The 18,100-nt window shown below is 34.8% G+C and overlaps 2 protein-coding genes across 12 annotated transcripts; one reads left to right on the forward strand and one right to left on the reverse strand.

Annotated features, from left to right (window-relative positions):
• The first annotated feature begins 2,984 nt into the window (after positions 1–2,984).
• Positions 2,985–10,612, forward strand: LOC129292970 (cyclin-dependent kinase G-2). 9 transcript variants are annotated; one of them, XR_008589066.1, is made up of 9 exons: positions 2,985–5,235; positions 5,639–5,774; positions 5,900–5,988; positions 6,175–6,286; positions 6,378–6,484; positions 6,568–6,959; positions 7,140–7,215; positions 8,837–8,922; positions 9,084–10,612. XR_008589066.1 is itself a non-coding variant. In XM_054930727.1 (6 exons), the coding sequence occupies exons 1-6, from the start codon at positions 3,515–3,517 to the stop codon at positions 6,665–6,667; spliced, it is 2,265 nt and encodes a 754-aa protein (XP_054786702.1). In that variant the 5' UTR covers positions 2,985–3,514; the 3' UTR covers positions 6,668–7,091. The 9 variants fall into 9 exon arrangements, 2 of the variants coding, with proteins under 2 accessions (XP_054786702.1, XP_054786703.1); XR_008589068.1 differs by having other exon boundaries at positions 10,330–10,612; XR_008589069.1 differs by having other exon boundaries at positions 6,568–6,739; positions 6,808–6,959; positions 8,837–10,612.
• Positions 10,613–10,744: 132 nt separating this feature from the next.
• LOC129292971 (uncharacterized) lies at positions 10,745–16,244 on the reverse strand. Of its 3 annotated transcripts, XR_008589071.1 has the most exons (6): positions 15,487–16,244; positions 13,743–14,174; positions 13,287–13,593; positions 12,471–12,931; positions 12,185–12,258; positions 10,745–11,015 (listed from the first exon to the last, which is right to left on the reverse strand). XR_008589071.1 is itself a non-coding variant. In XM_054930729.1 (4 exons), exons 1-4 carry the CDS (start codon positions 15,973–15,975, stop codon positions 12,801–12,803), a joined length of 1,359 nt encoding a protein of 452 aa, XP_054786704.1. In that variant the 5' UTR covers positions 15,976–16,244; the 3' UTR covers positions 12,336–12,800. The 3 variants fall into 3 exon arrangements, 1 of the variants encoding a protein (XP_054786704.1); XR_008589070.1 differs by lacking the exon at positions 12,185–12,258; XM_054930729.1 differs by lacking the exons at positions 10,745–11,015; positions 12,185–12,258 and having other exon boundaries at positions 12,336–12,931.
• Positions 16,245–18,100: the final 1,856 nt, after the last annotated feature.

The following is an 18,100-nucleotide window of genomic DNA, read 5'->3' on the forward strand; positions in this document are numbered from 1 at the left end:
TAGGGTAGTCTTATAATTTTTAAATTAAAAATTTGAAATTATGAATATGTTACATAAGAAAATTTGAGCTTGAAGGACATGTGACATTATCATACTGCTAGCCATTCTACTTATATATATACTATAAAATTGAATTTGATTATTATTTTTTAATTATATTATTTTTTTAAAAATTATTATAAATATACATTTGAAATTAAATTGGGATAATGGAAAGATATGTGAGAGAGAGAGGGGGTAATTATAATTATTTTTAAAATAAACAATAAATAGGAAAATTATAAAGGACATGTGACACCACTAGACCTGAGCTTATAATTAAAATGAGATAATGGATAGAGATATGGGAAAGATGTAGTTTTATTTATCTTGAAACTAAACATAGAATAAAAAATTAAACATAAGGGACACGTGATGTCACCAACCATAAGCTTTCATTCTACTTATATATATATATATATATATATATTAAAGTATACATTTAATATTTTAACTATACATAATGTTTATTTTAATCTCTTAACTTTTTAAAATATTTTTTTAATATTTTAACTATAACACTGTTAGTTTATCCCAACAAATTTTTTTATTGAACTTTTAAATTTTGACAAAATATTATCAAAATAGTCACATATTAAGTTTAATTTTTTTTTAGAAAATGATAGATACAAAAAATAATAATTTCAAACTAATGAGATTAGAGTTAAAATACTAAAAAGATACTTTACAAAATTAAAAAATTAAATTAAAACTTTATATAAATTTAGAGGACTAAAAATATATTTTATTCTTTATATATATATATAGATATAGATTTGAATGGAAAAGATAATTTTTTTTTTGTCATGACTAAAATGCCTTTGTGCCAAAATTTTTTTTGTAATCCCATATCTAGACTTGTTTGTTCCTGCTGTTATAAATTCTGCCTAATCAATTGCTTTTGTTGTGTTAGGATCATTTGCGCCGTCCGATTTATATAACCATGTTTATCAACGTTACTTTCACGTGGTTAATGCTCTGTTTGGCTGTATACTCTTCTCTGTTTCGACTCCACCATCATTCTATCGCTTGAGTACTGTCGCCATTTGCTCTCCGGTTCTGTAACACATATTTGTCCTATCATCAAAGACCTGCTTTTCTTGGCGTTCAGTTTGGGGGTATGTGTGTGTGTCTATATATATAACTTGCAAAGACAGACCATTTCATTGCTTCACCAAAAAATTACACACTTACCATTAATCTTCTCAGCATGAGTATTTTTCACTAAAGAGGTCCTTCTGCATAACAGTAACCAGAGGGGTTGGTGGCTGATAAAGGCACCTACCATACCTCTCACACAAAATCATATAAAAACGCTTGAACATGGAAACGAGTGACGGAAATGGTAAGCACATTCATGGCCAAGTGTAACAGTACAATTCTTGGAGGTTGCCTCAAAGACTTATAATTACTGGAGAGATATATTATTGTGTGTGTGTGCGTGCGTGTTAACCATTGATAATTATATAAATATAATTATATATAAAAAGACATTCACGATTATATTTTATTAAAATGTGAAATGGAACTTAAGGCTTCGAGATTTAAATTTAAATTTGAGATGATGTAACTTTTAGTTCTTAAGTTTGTTTTAGTTGTCAATTTAGTTCTTTAAGCTTAATTTCTAGTAATCTTGTCCCTTAAATTTACACTGGTTATGGATTTGTTGTGAAAAGATAAAATTATTCCTAATGTATATATGTTGTGATGGGAGAATTAATTGTTGTTAAAATGAGAATGAGATTTTTTTTTTTAAATGAAGACTTATTTACTGGATTACAACAATTCCTATCTACCTAGTTAATACTTTGTAGTTGTTAATGGAGGAATTTAATCAATTTATTATTTTTAGAATGAAAATGAGACTTATTTTTTTCCTAAATATGAGCTTGTTCACCAAATCGCAACACTTATTTCTCTTCACTACTAAGTTACTTTTTTGAGAATTGTCAATAAGAGAATTGATTGTTATTAAAATAAAAATGAGACTTGTTTTTATCCAAAAGGAATTTGTTCACCAAATCATAATAGTTATTCTTTTTTATCATTAAGTTAATTTTTTAAAGTTGTTAATAAAAGAATTAATTGTTGTTAAAATAAAAATGAAATTTTTTTTCCTGAATGGAGATTTATTGTTAAAAGAGTGTATACACACACACACACACACATATGAGGGGATTTTGTCTTTTTCACAAAAAAATTAATTCAACTTAGCTCTTTTGATTTTGCTGAGTAATATCAAAATTATTTTTTCTTGCAGCGCAATTAATTGTCTCCAATGGTTCTTAATTGTAATTTTCCTAAAAAAATTTAATTTTTTTTGTTATAAAAGTCCTTTACCTTTTTTTTAAAGGAAAAATAAATATTTTAATCATTCAACTTTTAATTCACTTGTAACTCAGTCCTTCAAGTATCATTTGCTGCGACTTAATTTATTAATTTTTGACTTATCTATGACTCAGTTTCTCAACTTTTGACTCATTTATAACTTAATTCCTCAACTTTTGTTATATTTTTTATGCTAGCTTAGATCTCAAATCAAAAGAGTAAGAAGATGGTATTTTAGAACAAAATATGAGCATTTCTTTTATCCTTTTATTTGATAAGGATAGTTTTTTTTTTAAAATTGAAAATAAGTACCAAGTTATAAGTAAGTTAAAAGTCGAGGAACTGAATCACAATGAATTATGATGGAGGAACTGAATTATTGTGAGTCATACTTGACTGATTGAATTATAAGTAAGCTAAAAATTAAATGATTAAAAGATTAATTTTTTTTAATATTAAAGTCATTAAATTTATCTAAAGGTCAGGATTTATTAGGCATAGTAAGCCCAATTAATGGAATAGCTCTTTGGCCGGCCCAAATCTGCGACTTTTACCATGACTGGACTTTAATGAAAATGTACTTTTATTTTGGATTTTCGTTTTGAGCAAGTCCGCGTGCTTCCTTTTCTTTGCGTGGTCACGCCTACTTTTCACCCTCCCTGGACGAAGGTCGCTCTCCTCTATCTCCCCGTCGCCTGCCTCTGTCGCTCTTTACCTATCATTCGTAAGCCATTTCAATTCGCTTATCATTCCCTGTTTAGTGCGAGGATCGATGATTCTGGATCAACTCCAATGATTACCACTGTTTAATATCTCTTTATTTTTCGTTTCCCCCCTCTCGATATCTTTGAATTTCTAGGCTTTCATATCTGATCCTGTCTGTACCCGTCGATTTTGACTGCACAGTAGCGTCGCCGTAGGACTTCTGTTTATCTTCAAGGGCGTGGTTGTCTGAAATCGAATTGTTATCGGATCTGACTTCGTTGTTAGGGTTTCTAATTGATTTACGCCTATTCGTGTTCCTCAAATTAGAAATTCCAGGCTGAGTTTTCTGTGCTCTGGGTTTAGGGTTTCGCAAGCAGAAATCCTACGTCTGGTTGGAGAGGGATCAGGGGTTTTGCCTACAAGTTAGCATTTAGGTACATTTATGGCTGCTGGGAGACATGGAGGCTATCGCGACAATGAATTTAGGGATCGTGAGTCCAATTTTGATGTCTCAAGGCGGGGATATGCTAATTCTGAGGAAGATTACGATCGGATTAGGACTGGTAGCCGCGATGATGCGAGAGGTCGGAGCACGAATGCAAGAGATAGAATTAGAATGAGACAGAAGGATATAAGGGAGAGAGAGGCGATGAATGGGAGTTATCATTCATCTTCAAGTAGGAGTAACTCGGGGAGCAGCAGTGGTGGCCTTGGTCCCAAAAAATGTGGTTTTTCTGTCAAGGCAACGGATAGGGAGCCAGGTGAGCTTTCCAGCGACAGTGGCTCTGATGAAGCTATTGAATCAGAACCTCAGGGGAAAGGCTTTGAGGTCGCGAAGGTTGAAAAAAATGGGGCGCTGTCTCCGGTGGAGAGGAAAAGAAAATTTTCACCGATAGTGTGGGATCAAGATGACAAAGAAGTCAATAGTTCATCCAAACTTAAGGTGTCCACAACTTTGACTGCTCTTCCTCCTCCACCACCACTGCCAAAAGCATTCCGTCAGTCACCTAATGCTCCATTTGGTGGAGTGGAGATACATCCCGTGAACAATAGAGAAACTGATAGTCTTGAGTTGCCTACAGCAGTTAAACGTCCTCTGTCCTCTGAGTCAGTTCAGGATGTTGATACCGAGTCTACTGTCAGAGTGGTTCCTTTGTCACCGGATCAAAATTTGGGCAATGATCAGGAGGCTGAGCAGCAAGAGGGTGACGATTATGTTCCAATGCATAATATATCATCTTCAAGATGGGCAGCTGGGGATAACTCTCCTGGCGATGAAGGTGAAATTGTAGATGACGATGATGAATTTTCTAAAAAGAAGAGGAGGTTATCGCCAGAGATATTGAATACCAGAGTACGAAACAAGCTGTTGAGCCCAGAGGAATCAAAAAGAGATGGTTACGAAGGAGCTAGAGCTAAATCATCTGAATCTGAAGAAAGAGGTAGCCATGGTAAAATCTCCACTGGGGATGATCATGCTGGTATTGGATCTGATAAGGATGACTATATGGAAAATGATGGTCAAGGTGTTAAAAGTGAAACCACTGTTAGCCACTCGGATACTGCTTCTGAAAATGAAGATGATGGAAGGGAGACTCCAGATCCCCCAGCTCCACCGCAAAGAGTTGTCAACATGCTTCAGGGTTGTAGAAGTGTTGATGAGTTCGAGAGACTCAACAAGATAGATGAAGGAACATATGGTGTTGTATATAGGGCCAAAGATAAGAAGACTGGGGAAATTGTGGCGTTGAAGAAGGTAAAGATGGAGAAGGAAAAAGAGGGCTTTCCGCTGACTTCTCTTAGGGAAATAAATATTCTACTTTCTTTTCACCACCCATCTATAGTTGATGTTAAAGAAGTAGTGGTAGGTAGCAACCTTGATAGTATTTTTATGGTGATGGAATACATGGAACATGATCTTAAAGGACTAATGGAGGCAATGAAGCAGCCATTCAGCCAGAGTGAAGTGAAGTGCCTTATGCTCCAGCTTTTAGAAGGCGTGAAGTATCTTCACGACAACTGGGTGCTTCACAGGGATTTGAAGACTTCTAACCTGCTTTTGAATAATAGGGGTGAGTTAAAAATTTGTGATTTTGGGTTGGCTCGTCAGTATGGGAGTCCATTGAAAACGTACACGCACCTGGTTGTTACTCTTTGGTACAGGTGAGTGTTCTTACATACATTTTTTTGTTGTCGTTTCCTTAATTTTCACACGTTAATTTGTGCGCAATTTCTTCTTTGTCATATTATTGTTTGCTCCTAAATGTTGAAACTGTTGCCATTTTGTCATTCTTGACACATCGTATAAGATATAACCTTGATTCTCTGTCAACTATGCAGTAAAAATTGCTATTACCTATGTTATCTTTTATCATCTGGATCAATACTTTTTGAGTTCTTCAAGAATTCATGATTGTGTATTTTGTGCTTATGATGGACATTCTAATGAAGTTATCCTGTTAATATTGTGGTGTTACTGGTTTTATTGCTCTCTGATTCAACACGTTTCTTGCCATGCTCTCTTCTAGAGTTCATCTACTTAATGGTACTTTATCTGTTTCCTCAGGGCACCCGAACTACTTCTGGGGACAAAACAGTATTCGACAGCCATTGACATGTGGTCTCTGGGTTGTATAATGGGTGAGCTATTGTCCAAAGAACCGCTATTCAATGGGAAGACTGAGTTTGATCAAATTGACAAGGTACGTTTTCCTAGTTAGTTTCTATTTGTACCTGCTAAGTTCTTGCTGTTACGTTTTCTCCCTTTTAACTATTAGCGCCCCTAGGTTTTTGGCTGCTGATCCATTAGCATTTGTTTCGTTATTAGATTTTCCGTACTCTTGGGACACCAAATGAAACAATTTGGCCCGGGTTCTCTAAATTACCTGGAGTGAAAGTCAATTTTGTCAAGCATCAGTAAGTATTTGTTATTTCCTTTATTAATAACATTGCTTTTTGGTTCCGTGGTTCTTATTTTTTGCCACTGTTTTCCCAGGCTTCGAACTTTGGGTGGTTCTGGTCTGGCTATCTGGCCTCCCTTGGTGAATTTTAAAGTTACACGACTTTGTTAGTTTGAATTAACTGCCAAAATGTTCCTTTCAGGTATAACCTTCTGCGCAAAAAATTTCCTGCCACGTCATTCACTGGTTCTCCAGTTCTCTCTGATTCTGGATTTGATTTGTTGAACAAGCTTCTTACTTATGACCCTGAAAAGGTAAAAGGGTCTTATACATTAATTTTCTGGCTTTATTTGGCAAATATTTCAGTACTTCCATTGACTTGGTAAGACTTTCTGCTATATGCAGAGGATCACGGCTGAAGAAGCTCTCAATCATGAGTGGTTTCGTGAAGTTCCTCTTCCCAAGTCTAAAGAATTCATGCCTACTTTTCCTGCTCGACATGCTCAAGAGAGGTAAGAAGCTACTTGTATTAATAGTACCTTTCTTCCTCTTAAATGTTCATCTGACTAATAGATGCTTGTTATGCTGCAATTAGGCGGACCCGAAGACTATTAAAAAGCCCTGATCCTTTGGAGGAGCAGCGTAGAAAGGAGTTGCAGCAGGGTGAATTGGGGACTGGCGGTATTTTTGGCTGAGAATCATGCTCTGTAAAGCTATGGCCTTGATAATCATTCTAACATGCTCCGCTGATTGTTTTCATGGATGAGGTGAGAGAGTGTACTGAGCAGAAGTTGCAAACATTGTTAAACAATCACTTGTGCTGATTTTTTAGCAGGCACTTGATTTTTGCGGAGAATTTGTGTTCTTTTACCTCCTGGGATCGTTGGCCAAAAATACCTCCACAGATCCAGAATTCTTTCAGGTCAATTTCCTGCCTGATTTGGCCATCATATATATACGAACTTGGAACACTGCCAGAAGCACAAGGTGTGGCATAGCTGCCTTATTTTAAAATAGGAAAAGTCAGTTTTTGCTGAAACTTGTGTATGTAACATATTTCCATTATCATTGTAAACAATTTTATCTGATTTTGAGTATTAAAACAGTATGGAATTTCTAGATGCTGTCTTTTCTTTCTTTCTTTAATATTAATATTGTGTTTGCAAGAGACTGTTGGTGTGAAGTGGCAGAGGGCCTTCTTGCATTTCACTGAAGAAATTGACAGTAACATTGTGCTTAAAAGGTAATGTATTCCTTTAATATCTCGGATATTAAGGGATATGGATTATTTTTATTTGTCCATGAGGTATATTGTCCATAAACCAATGTTGTTTGCACGGGCACATGATCAGTATTTTTTAATTGAGTGATGCTACTCATACGACCATATTGGTTGGTAATTACAGTTGTGTCTGAGAAGAGTTGGGTTGTTGGCTATGTACAGAGTAAACGACTGCAAATAAAGTTGTCTTGTGAGCAATTTGATTGTGGGAGTATCATTACTCAATGTGCCTAGAATTTTTCTCATCCTTTCTGCATAACAATCCTGGCTGAGGATTATCAATGTCACAAGGCTGCTATTTGTGTGGAAGTCATTAATTGGATAAGCCATGATCCCATGGTTTGGGTTCTGTTTAATACTAAATTTTTTTATTTTCATGAAAAACGAAAGGTCAGCTCCAGTGGATCTTATTTCTGAGATTTCTCTTTTAAAAAAACTAATGACTGGTCATCAACTTTGTTTCTGTGTGTACAAACTAATTGATACGTTAGACAGATTGTTGAGATGGGTTGATTGGGCAGAAATGTTACTTGCATACGTAGCGTTTGATAATTAGGACAATTCAAGAGGATATCTATGATGTTCAGCTTTGTGTTTAATTTGTGTCATGCCATTACCTATTATATTTAAACAACTTCAGGTCGCTTTGGCTAATGCACTGTATGTAAATTGGATATAAAATGCTCTTAATTCTTCAGATATGAACTGCTGGAAATTTAAGTGTGTTTGGCTATCCATTTCTAAAGCCCAGTTTGCGTTGGTAAATCCACTTTCTTGAAAGCAACTTCTTTTTGCATCTGCAAAAACAAGTTTTGGGTTGATATTTCATTTGGAAATAGTTTGAGTCACCCAAACGAGCATATATCAAAACTAGGTTGGTAGAAAGTCACTTGGAGCCCTCTAACTGGATAGCCAAACACACACCAAGTCCCTAGCATATTTGATTTTCCACCTCCCTTGGGGGGAAAACAAATATAAGTATTGTGGATTGTACACTTTTAATCAGTTCACACTATGATGAATTATTTTTTCATGCTGGTGCCGGTTGAATTGTGATGTCAAGATCTCAATGATCATTCACTGGATAGGTTGCTCGAGTTTGTTTTTTTTTTCCCCTTGCTCTCGTTTTTTTTTATTGTTATTTATCTTGGTCAAATTTTTTTATTGAATACAGTCATGACTCTTGGGCCTTTTTACTCATTTCTTCTTCACCCCCTTTTCCCAGATATATAATTATAACTTTTTTTCAGCATTTTAGCCTTAAGTGAGGTCCTCATCTCAATAGAGCGCCTATATTATGAGTTCTTTGAATTAGCTACTTCTCCAGCCGTTTGTTAATTTTCCATCCATTCAGGATCCTATTTAACTATATTGGATTCATCCTCCTTCCCTAACACCAAATAAATTGCTGCGTCTTTTCACTATATCATCTGTGTATGTTGCTGTACCTAAAAATAAATTACTTGCTTAAAAGAATTGAAATGAAATGAAAATAATTCATGTCGTTTGTACTAATGGAAAATTGAAGTTTGGGCTGCTACAAGAATTCTTTTATGACATTTGTCTGCAAATGTCACTGCAGTATCAAAGCACGCAGGTTGAGGAAGTTACTCGTTTACCCTGGAATTTATAGAACATCAATTAGTTGTTCCTTCGGGCTCTCTAGAGGTACTGTACAAACCTTGGTTTGTTATAATGTATTTATGAAGTTCTTGCATAATCTTAAGATCAGAAATTGTTCCTTTTTCTGTGCATGCCCTATTATTATGTGATGTTGCAATTCTATTGTTAGCTTTGAGGGTGGAACTGATTAGTTGACATTGGTCTAGGGCACGACTGAATGATAGTTATCACTTAAGGGAAATCACCATTCTCAATGTATCCTAATGTGGTTGGTTTAGAAGGTCACTTGTGCTTGGACTGTGGTTGATACTTTTTAAGATGGTAGGATGGACTTTCTTTTCAATTTTATTATTTACATTTTTCGTGGTGGTTGATGAAATGGAAAGGAGCTGTCATCTGGGCTAATATATGGCAAGGTGATGGAGGGGGGAACATTTTTTAACTCTGAAATAACGTTTGTATGCATCCTATTTAATTAATTCTATCTAGGTAGTATAATGTTGAGCTGCAGTTTTTTTTTTTTTTTAAAGAAATAGAAGATAGCCATTCGTCTTTACCCTGCAATTTATGGAGAACAAAATATATGGGATGATATACGATATTCTCACAATTAACTTGTAATAAATACGCTTATGACATAAGGTGTTTCTCTATAATATGCATCCTTCACATTTCCCAAAGTTCCATATTTTATTTTGTTTGCTGGTTCTGATATGGTGGAAAGTTGTTGCTTTTCTGTGGATTATTTATCACAAGTCTTAGAGTAATTATTTTGGAAGACATATATTATCAATCAAATTTTGTCTTAAAACTGGATTAATATCATTCTTGAGGCAGTAAGTGGTAAGGTGTAGTTCAAGTTGATGTGATGAAAGTTTTGCTACGTGTCATGGTTGATATCTGCAGTACCCAGACCGTTTGTTATTGAAATTTTTTAATGCTGTTTTTCTAATGTACAGATAGAATGTAACATATATATAACTATCAATTGAGCTTTATAAACATTTTTACACAGATTTATGAAAGCTTTGACAAAATTGATGTGGTTCTTGTCTAAACTTTGTGTGCCTGTGGCTATTATGTAATCTGTCACATGGTATAAACATAATTGCACTTGATGGTGCGTGCTTGTGAGGTGGGATGCAATGCAAATCATTCAAACTCAAATATGATCAATTTCTAGTTACCTCTTCCCAAACAGGCAAAGTCCTCTGATGAAAAACTCTTAGTAATGACCTTACCTGCCAAGGGTACAAATGACTGTAATGACACTTATCGTGATTGTTCTGCTATAACTATGAATGTAAGGGTGAACCAAGATGATTTTGTGATGATTTGCATAGAAGTTTTTGAATGGCAGAATGCTGCTTAATTTGTGCAGTTTTGATTTTTATTCACTAGTTGATCATTCTTTTTTAATTCTAACGTTTTGCCTGTTGCTGTTGGGATGAGGTGCAATCCATTCTCGTGTGATGCCATACCTGGTTTATTACGTTCATTCTTCCTAGCATGTCAACGTACCACGATGGAGGGGTGTAGTTAGCGCAGGTTGCTGACTGGCAGTTGTGCATGATTGTCATAATTTTTAGTCAGTCAATTAATGTATTTGCTATATTTCCGCAATCCACGCCAATAATTAGAGGGGACATTTATGTTTGTTCTAGAGCCCGCCATCAAGCTTTGTGGGTTTTGTTTTAGACAAGGAAAATAGATGACTTGTTTTTGCTTCTATAAATGCGTTCAATCTGAGAATATCAAACTACGTTATAAAATTTTAGCGCTCTCTGTAGAGGCCATGCCAATCAAGCTTTGATTAATGAGACTCGACTCGTGTAGGTGGTTCTGGGGAAAACATTTGTTTAATTAGTGTTAACAAGAATAAATGCCTCATGCATGCTGAACTGAGCAACCCATAAATAAATGGACAAGCCATACGAATTGAACGTACAACAGCTGGAGAATTATATTTTGAGATGCCAATGTAACCTTGGAATGAATGCAGCGGGTGAGATGTCACTTATGTCGATCTTGCAAGGCTGCTGAACACTTGGGTCAAATTTGTAACCCAACTAAGGTTTGGGCTGGCCTGAAAAGCCCAAAGAAGGCACCAGTTCATTTCTTTTGCAGGGGTGTTTCATCTGTACAAAATCACATAGAAAATGTAGACCGTTTAGTCATTTATTTGATGTTCCTTCACAACGCATCATGCCTTTCAAGGAATCTGCATACTTAAAAAATGGTAGTATCGGAGCAAAATCCAGGCCTTAAAAATGTGAAAGCATCAGTAGCTTCAAGAAAAGGTTTACATCAGAAGTGATATATTCTGCTTGATAAATGTAACATTTTCTATAGAACAATTTTCACCAAAGCTCGAGGCATTAATATATGAAAGCATCGCTAGTAGCATTTTAATTCAGTTGTGTACTTTTGGGGCAATATTCTCCACAGCCAGCAATTAAATTTATAATGTCTTTCTTTAACGACCATTGATTACAATTGTGACGACTTGTGTTATTCTAATTGAATTTAGGTATAATTTGATTCTTACTCAATATTACTCAAAAGTCACGTTTTGAACATCAAACAAAATATCCATAAGTTATCATTAATCCCCAAAAGGCAAAACATATAACAATCATATCATTTATCAATTTTTTCACTCTCCACTAAGGCTGTTCAAAATTCAAATTGATTATACTAAAACAAACTGACATAAAATGATTAAAACCGATTATAAATAAATTTTAGCAAAAAAATCAATTGAATCGATTTAATTTAAGTTCTTGTCTCTTGAAACTTGAACTAAATTAAACTAAGCCTTATCCTATCTATTTTATATATTTTTATAAATTTGTCTAAAAATTTCTCTATCCAAAAATTAATTATCTATAAATTACTAGTTTAAAATATGTTACAGTTAGTTAAATATTATCTATAATTTTTGTGATAATTTTTTAATTTTATAATCAAGTGTTTTAAGGATAATATATTAGTTTTTAATAGTCAAGTGTGCTAAATAATTGTTAAAAACTATTTTTCTCTAAGTTTTTTTTTTGAAAATACTAATAATAGTTTAAAAATAATAGTAAATATTCCCACACATATATATTGATTATTAAAAATATCTCAAAAAAAAAAAACTGAAACTTAATTCAAACCCAAATTAAACAGAATCAAATTGCTTAACAACCAAACCAAACCAAATGGATTAGAAGAAAAAATTGAATAAGCCCCAAATTTTGATGAACATATTTGCTTGGTTCGGGCTTTTTTTTTCTCAGAACGTATAAACCTAAAACACCCTTACCTCTCCCCACCCTCCCTCTACTGCTCCACTCCACCAGCCCACCCCAAACGACCGAACCACCATCGGTGCTGGGACTGCGCCCACAAATTAATTTATATATCAAATCTTAGAAACATTTAAGAAGTTTTGTTTTTTTTAACCGAAACTTAAGTAACGATTAAAATTATTAGAAGTTCCTATAATAATTATGAAGATTATTTATTACATGACATTTTTTTTGAAAAAAAAAAGAAAATTCGGAATCAATCCATGTGTACAGAAAAACGAGGATAATAAAACGAAATACCTCCTGGGTCGGGCTGGATCACCATAGATAGAATACTCTGTGCAATATGCAGCCCGGTTATGAAGCTCGACCGGTCCAAGTTTTGTCTTTCGACGGAATCAGCTTGAATCACTTAGACATAGTTCATCCCTATCGGAAGGCCTCCAAAACTGTACCATCGTCCTGTTCCGATCATATCCTTTTACCAATCCTGTTCCTGCCTCAGTTTTGACTGTGAAAATCACACTTTGACATGCAATGATAAGGAGAAATAGCTACAAGACACGTGAAATGATTCACAATTAAGATGCAATAATGCCCGCCGTTGGTACCGATTTGCCACATACATCATCATAATATGGTCTTGCTCAGCACGAAAGTAACCAGAGTAAGTTCAAGAAAAAATATCGTGTTGACAAGGGACCGGTCAACTACCCATCCAAATATAGTGATTCCTCCAGGATTCGTTTGTAAATACATCACTGCATATCAAGAGTACAATATATGAGGCCTCTTACAAAATATTGGCAACCTCCAACTACGCTACAGAAGAGAATTTACCAACTTCAAAATAGATGATATAATATAGGCAAGTCTGATAGAAGATCAAGCATGACATCGTAAAAGAAACTTTCGCGAAGGAGGTAAAAGATCAGAATAGTACTTTTGCGACCCTGAGTACGTATGGGGGTAGTAAAATTATCAAGCAATTAGCTTTTGCGATATTAATCTTCACTGCTTGGGTGTTTGTATAAACGTGTCAGTTAAGTCACCGATTAAAACAACTGACTTGTATAAGCAAACACTACGGAGACAGGCTGTGGTTTAGTTACGTACCAAAGGCTTGTCTCTTGTGATGCGAGGACATGTAAGAAGCCAGTTGGCTATTCGTAGGCATCACGTTGAATTCCAAGGATTCTAGATCACTTTCAGAGGAATTAAAATTTAAAGAATTCAAATGGTTTGCTGTCTCTAAGCTACCGGTACTAGCATAACTTCTCAATTGAGACGCATCGGGAGTGGCGCATGTGGCTAGAGCATGCCATCTGCTCGCAAGTGAAACAATGTTTTGAGCTCTGTGAGAAATCCTTGTTGCTGCATGCAGACAAATAATGATTCCGACCACCTGAACGAGTGTAGAAACCTGAAAGAATGGCCGTTTTCGTATAAACCGTAGGTTGAAAGTTCTAAATCTCAATCAAAATGGCTAAAGTATGGCTGGTTAAAATAACAAAAATGGGAAGTTCTTCAAACTACATGGAGTATGATGGGGATATTAAAGCTTGAACTTACAGCAAAATCTCCACCATTTGCAAAAGTAATTATTCCACTATATGCTGTGACCTGTATCAGAGTGACAATTTGGCTAACTGTAACAACCAAGAACCCTAGAAGAAGATAGATTCTAAACCTGTGGCTTATCTTGGAGAGATGATAGCGTAATCGAATGTGCTCTTCCATGAAAATGAGCACATTAGAATCCCTTTGTATGAGCTTCCCGTAATCATCGAAGTGGATAACTTGCAAATTGCAGATCAAGTGAAACAAAGTGCTGGCTAATAGGGAGATCGTACACACATAAGTCCAGGATATGATCGAAGCTACTGAAACAGCAAACGAAGGCCACCATGACTCATGATTTACGTGCGAAAGGCGAATGATTTCTCGAATAGTCTTCAGAAAGAAACATGTCGATCCCCACAGAGCAAATAACCGAAAAGACTCCTAAGGCCAGAGAAAGAATTTTTAGCATCGCCTGACAAACTCGGAAACAAAAGAGGGGCATCCAAGTGAAAGAGAACTAGAAATTGAACTCTGGTTTGTACTATATCTAGTACTCCAAGAACACGAAATCAAAAAATTGATATTCACATGATTTGGCAATATGTTAAGCAAACAAACTGGGTGACATTTAGTTGACCAAAATCTGACAGCGACACATCTTCAAGTCGCAGGCATACTAACATATCACAGAACAAGGGATGATCGACTATCGGAATCTAACTTATGCTTCTTCAAATATTGAAAGTTCATTTTGAATTCATCAATTGAAATAATCCAATTGATGAATTATGTTAACAATTTAAGTAATTTTAAGCAATTGATAGAGTATTTCAATTGATGAAATACTCCAACAAAGCGAGGAACTCATGCCATACATCAATTCAGATGTTCGCAACGCTATTATTAGCTACTGAATGATGTTAACTAGGGCTGTGCAAAAGTCTCCCAGTCCTGTCTGGTCCAGTCCAACCCGAGATGGTCTCAGTCTTGTTCGGTCTGTATAGTCACTGGTCCTTCAGGACCAAAAGGACTAAAAAGACCAGACTATTTTTCGGGTTGGACTGGACAAGAGACCAGGCATCCGGACCACTTGGTCCAGTCCAGTCCTATTAATTTTTTTTATTATAATTATAATTAATTTATTTTTGACAAATGTTTAAAGTGTAATTGATGCTAAGGAGATGATTGCATAAAGATTTATTAAGTTTGTTTCTAAATTGTTATTGTAATATAGTGTTGTTGAATTTTTTGAGTACTGTTTTTATTAAAGTTTATAAATTTAAATAATTTAGACTATAACAAAAATATTTTTTTCTTATTGTTAGAAATTATTATGGATTTATTATTATTATAAGTATTTTTACTATCTTAATTGAGTTTATTATGTTGGAATGGATTATTGCCTCTCATAGAATAAAAAGAGGGAAAAAAAGCTAAGTGAGTACTGGACTGACAGGACCAGTCTCCCAGTCCTATGGACCAAGTCCGGTCCTGTTAATCTTCGGGTTATTACTGGACAAGACTGGACTACGGGTTGCCTAACCCAGTCTTTTTCATGAAAGAGACCGGACTTCGGGTTAGGGTGAAGTCCAGTGCCGTCCAGTCTTTTGTGCAGCCCTAATGTTAACAATTTAAATAATTTCAAGCAATATCGTTACACCTCCGCTTGAGACGATGAACAAGAAAATTCAAGATTCCACATAAATTGGCCACACGCAACTAGCAAACAGCTTAGAGGCTTGAATTTGCTCACCAAAACCTGCTTGACGTAACGTTCGTGCAAGCTCATCAGTTTTCCACTGTACCGATCAACAAAGAGGAACCTCCTTAGACCATACTTGCGCAGATTGTGAGAGAGACAGAGCAAGGAGACGGCAGCGAGACACGCCTGAAAAGCAATTATTTCTATCTCGAAGTCCTTCCTTTGATAACCCTCGCAGTCGGAACAGTCGCCGAACAAAAGCGCCACTAGCGGAACTACCACGCCGATCACCATGAAAGAGGTCCAAGACAGAGCCAAGTTCAACGACGACGATTGCTCGCATCCAAGCAATGCGAGAAACGTTTCTATCCGGCGAAGCATCTGATCCAGCTGAGTCTCCTCCGGTTCGTCATGATCATCTCCTTGCCTCAGGCGGCCTTGTCCTGCTTCGACGTCGTTTCGATCTGAATTTGAGGTGACCAAGGGAGTTTGAGCATGAGATTGCTCTGCTCGTAGAAGGAGATTGGAATTGGAAGCCATGGATTTACTGTGTTTAAGGCATTTCCAAATCAATCAGTGATTCGGAGGAACTCTTGAGATGGCTTGGATTGATCGTTTATAGATATTTTCAAGGTCAAAAGCGACCAGAATTCACTAAACTGATAGATTTCCTTTCCCTTGCTTGCGTCTCTTGAACGATAATATGAACAAACCCAGCGTAGTGAGAACGTCTATTCATTAAATGGCAAGAAATTAATTATAAGATGAACCGGATTTTCCAATCAGAAAAAAAAAAGAATATATATGATCGCATATTTTTCTTTTTATGTGACGAAGTGTGGCACTTTTAATAAGATTCTATTGACCATTGTCTGAAATATTTTTTTAAAATGAGACGTGATTTTATTAAAAAATTAAATATTATTAATTATAATTTATAAATAATAATTTAGAAAACTTTTTTTTTTTAAAAATAGTTATCTTTTCCTGATTCCAAAATTGTGATAGAAAGATGGAAAAAGTGACTTGGCGACGTAGGGAATTGGGCATACGCCCTTTCCCAACTTTTCTGGGAAATGCAGCGACTGGAAATTATATATACTGCAAAAGCGCGCACACAACGAAAGATACATTTGTAGTTTGCTTTGTCTTATCGAGTGAACTGAATATCTTGAATTTTTTTTTTTCATTATTGGTATAATCTGGAACTTAATTTAAGTGAATTAATGCTTCCCATCTTAATGGTAAGATATTATTACCTAATTCACGTATATTAAAAAATAAGTTGGTTATTTAATTTAATTTGTTAAAAATTTGTCTTATATTTTTTTTAATATCACTCCTTTTTAACTAGACTAAGCAAATCTAATTCAATCAATTTATTAGTAATCAATACATAGAGGTAAATAAATGAGAGGAAAAAGACAAATCTTACAAATAAGATCAAAATAAAACCAAAGCTAACTCTTGTAAATATATTAAATAGGACTCAATGAATTTGACCAAAAAAATAGGACTCGAAGAGAGAAGTAAAGGGAAATTATTCCAAAAGACCAAATTCAAAAGTTTTTTTTTAAATATCTTTTCACATAGAAGGACCTTGATCTTTTATAATAATTTTAAAAATTCAAGATTTTAAGAATAAAAATATTTTAAAGATGGTCTTAATATGATGCTAAGATAGAGGAAAGAGAGAGAAAATAAAACATTTTTTAGAAAATTTTTTTTGATAGATCAAGTGTACCACGTCATTTATGGTTTGTTCAATTAGAATGCTTCAATTCATCTAAATAAAATCTTAAATGACATTATTTTAATTAATTTATTCATATAATAGAATTCATAATTTATTTATTGCCTTTTCTCTCTCTATTTTCATTAATATCAGAATTAATTTATATTTAATACCATATAAATATCATATTTTTATTAGATAGATCACAAATAATGTGACATACTTAATCTACCTAAAAATTTCTCCCTTTTTAGCCAAAAACATACGTGTGAAAACAGATACACAGAGACAAATACGTGGAGACAGAAGCAAGGGCATGATATGCCTTCATCCAATTTTTTTTTTTAAGTAAATACCTTTATTTCCCTTCCAATTTGTTAAAATTATATTGACCTTTTTTTTTTTTTGTCCCCAGAAACCTATGCCTTAGGTTTGGCTTGGCTGGGAGATTTTTCATAAGGAGGAAAGAAGAGAAATAAAAGTTGCTTGGTTGGAAAAATTGAACGGAGGGGAGGCAAATTTTCTCTCACTCCTCTCCTCCCTTCTTTATATTTATTAATTTATCTTTTTAAAATTCAAATATATAATGATGAAGATTAATGAAGATGATTAGAATTTTAAGTTTCATTATCATATTATAGGGCCTTTTGTGTTTGATTGGATCGTGCAATTTTAAACTTCAGAACATTTATATTTGATCATTTAGATTTGAATTGTGCAAGCCAGACTTCAACCATAATAAGCAAAACCCATAAAATCTGCGTCCAATTATTTTCAGACCAGCCTGTTTCCTAGCTCTTGCTCTAAAAGAATTACATGGGGTCCTCTTTGCTCAATCTCAGCGGTCAAAACTCAACCACCATGGCAACACTTGTAGCACCACAGGTAAATGACTTCAACATGGGGGAAAAATATCTGACGGAAAATAAG

This window comes from Prosopis cineraria, unplaced genomic scaffold (genome assembly GCF_029017545.1).
Source record: "Prosopis cineraria cultivar Desert tree isolate PC_DT_omini unplaced genomic scaffold, ASM2901754v1 PC14, whole genome shotgun sequence".
In the NCBI taxonomy this organism is placed as follows: Eukaryota; Viridiplantae; Streptophyta; class Magnoliopsida; order Fabales; family Fabaceae; genus Prosopis; species Prosopis cineraria.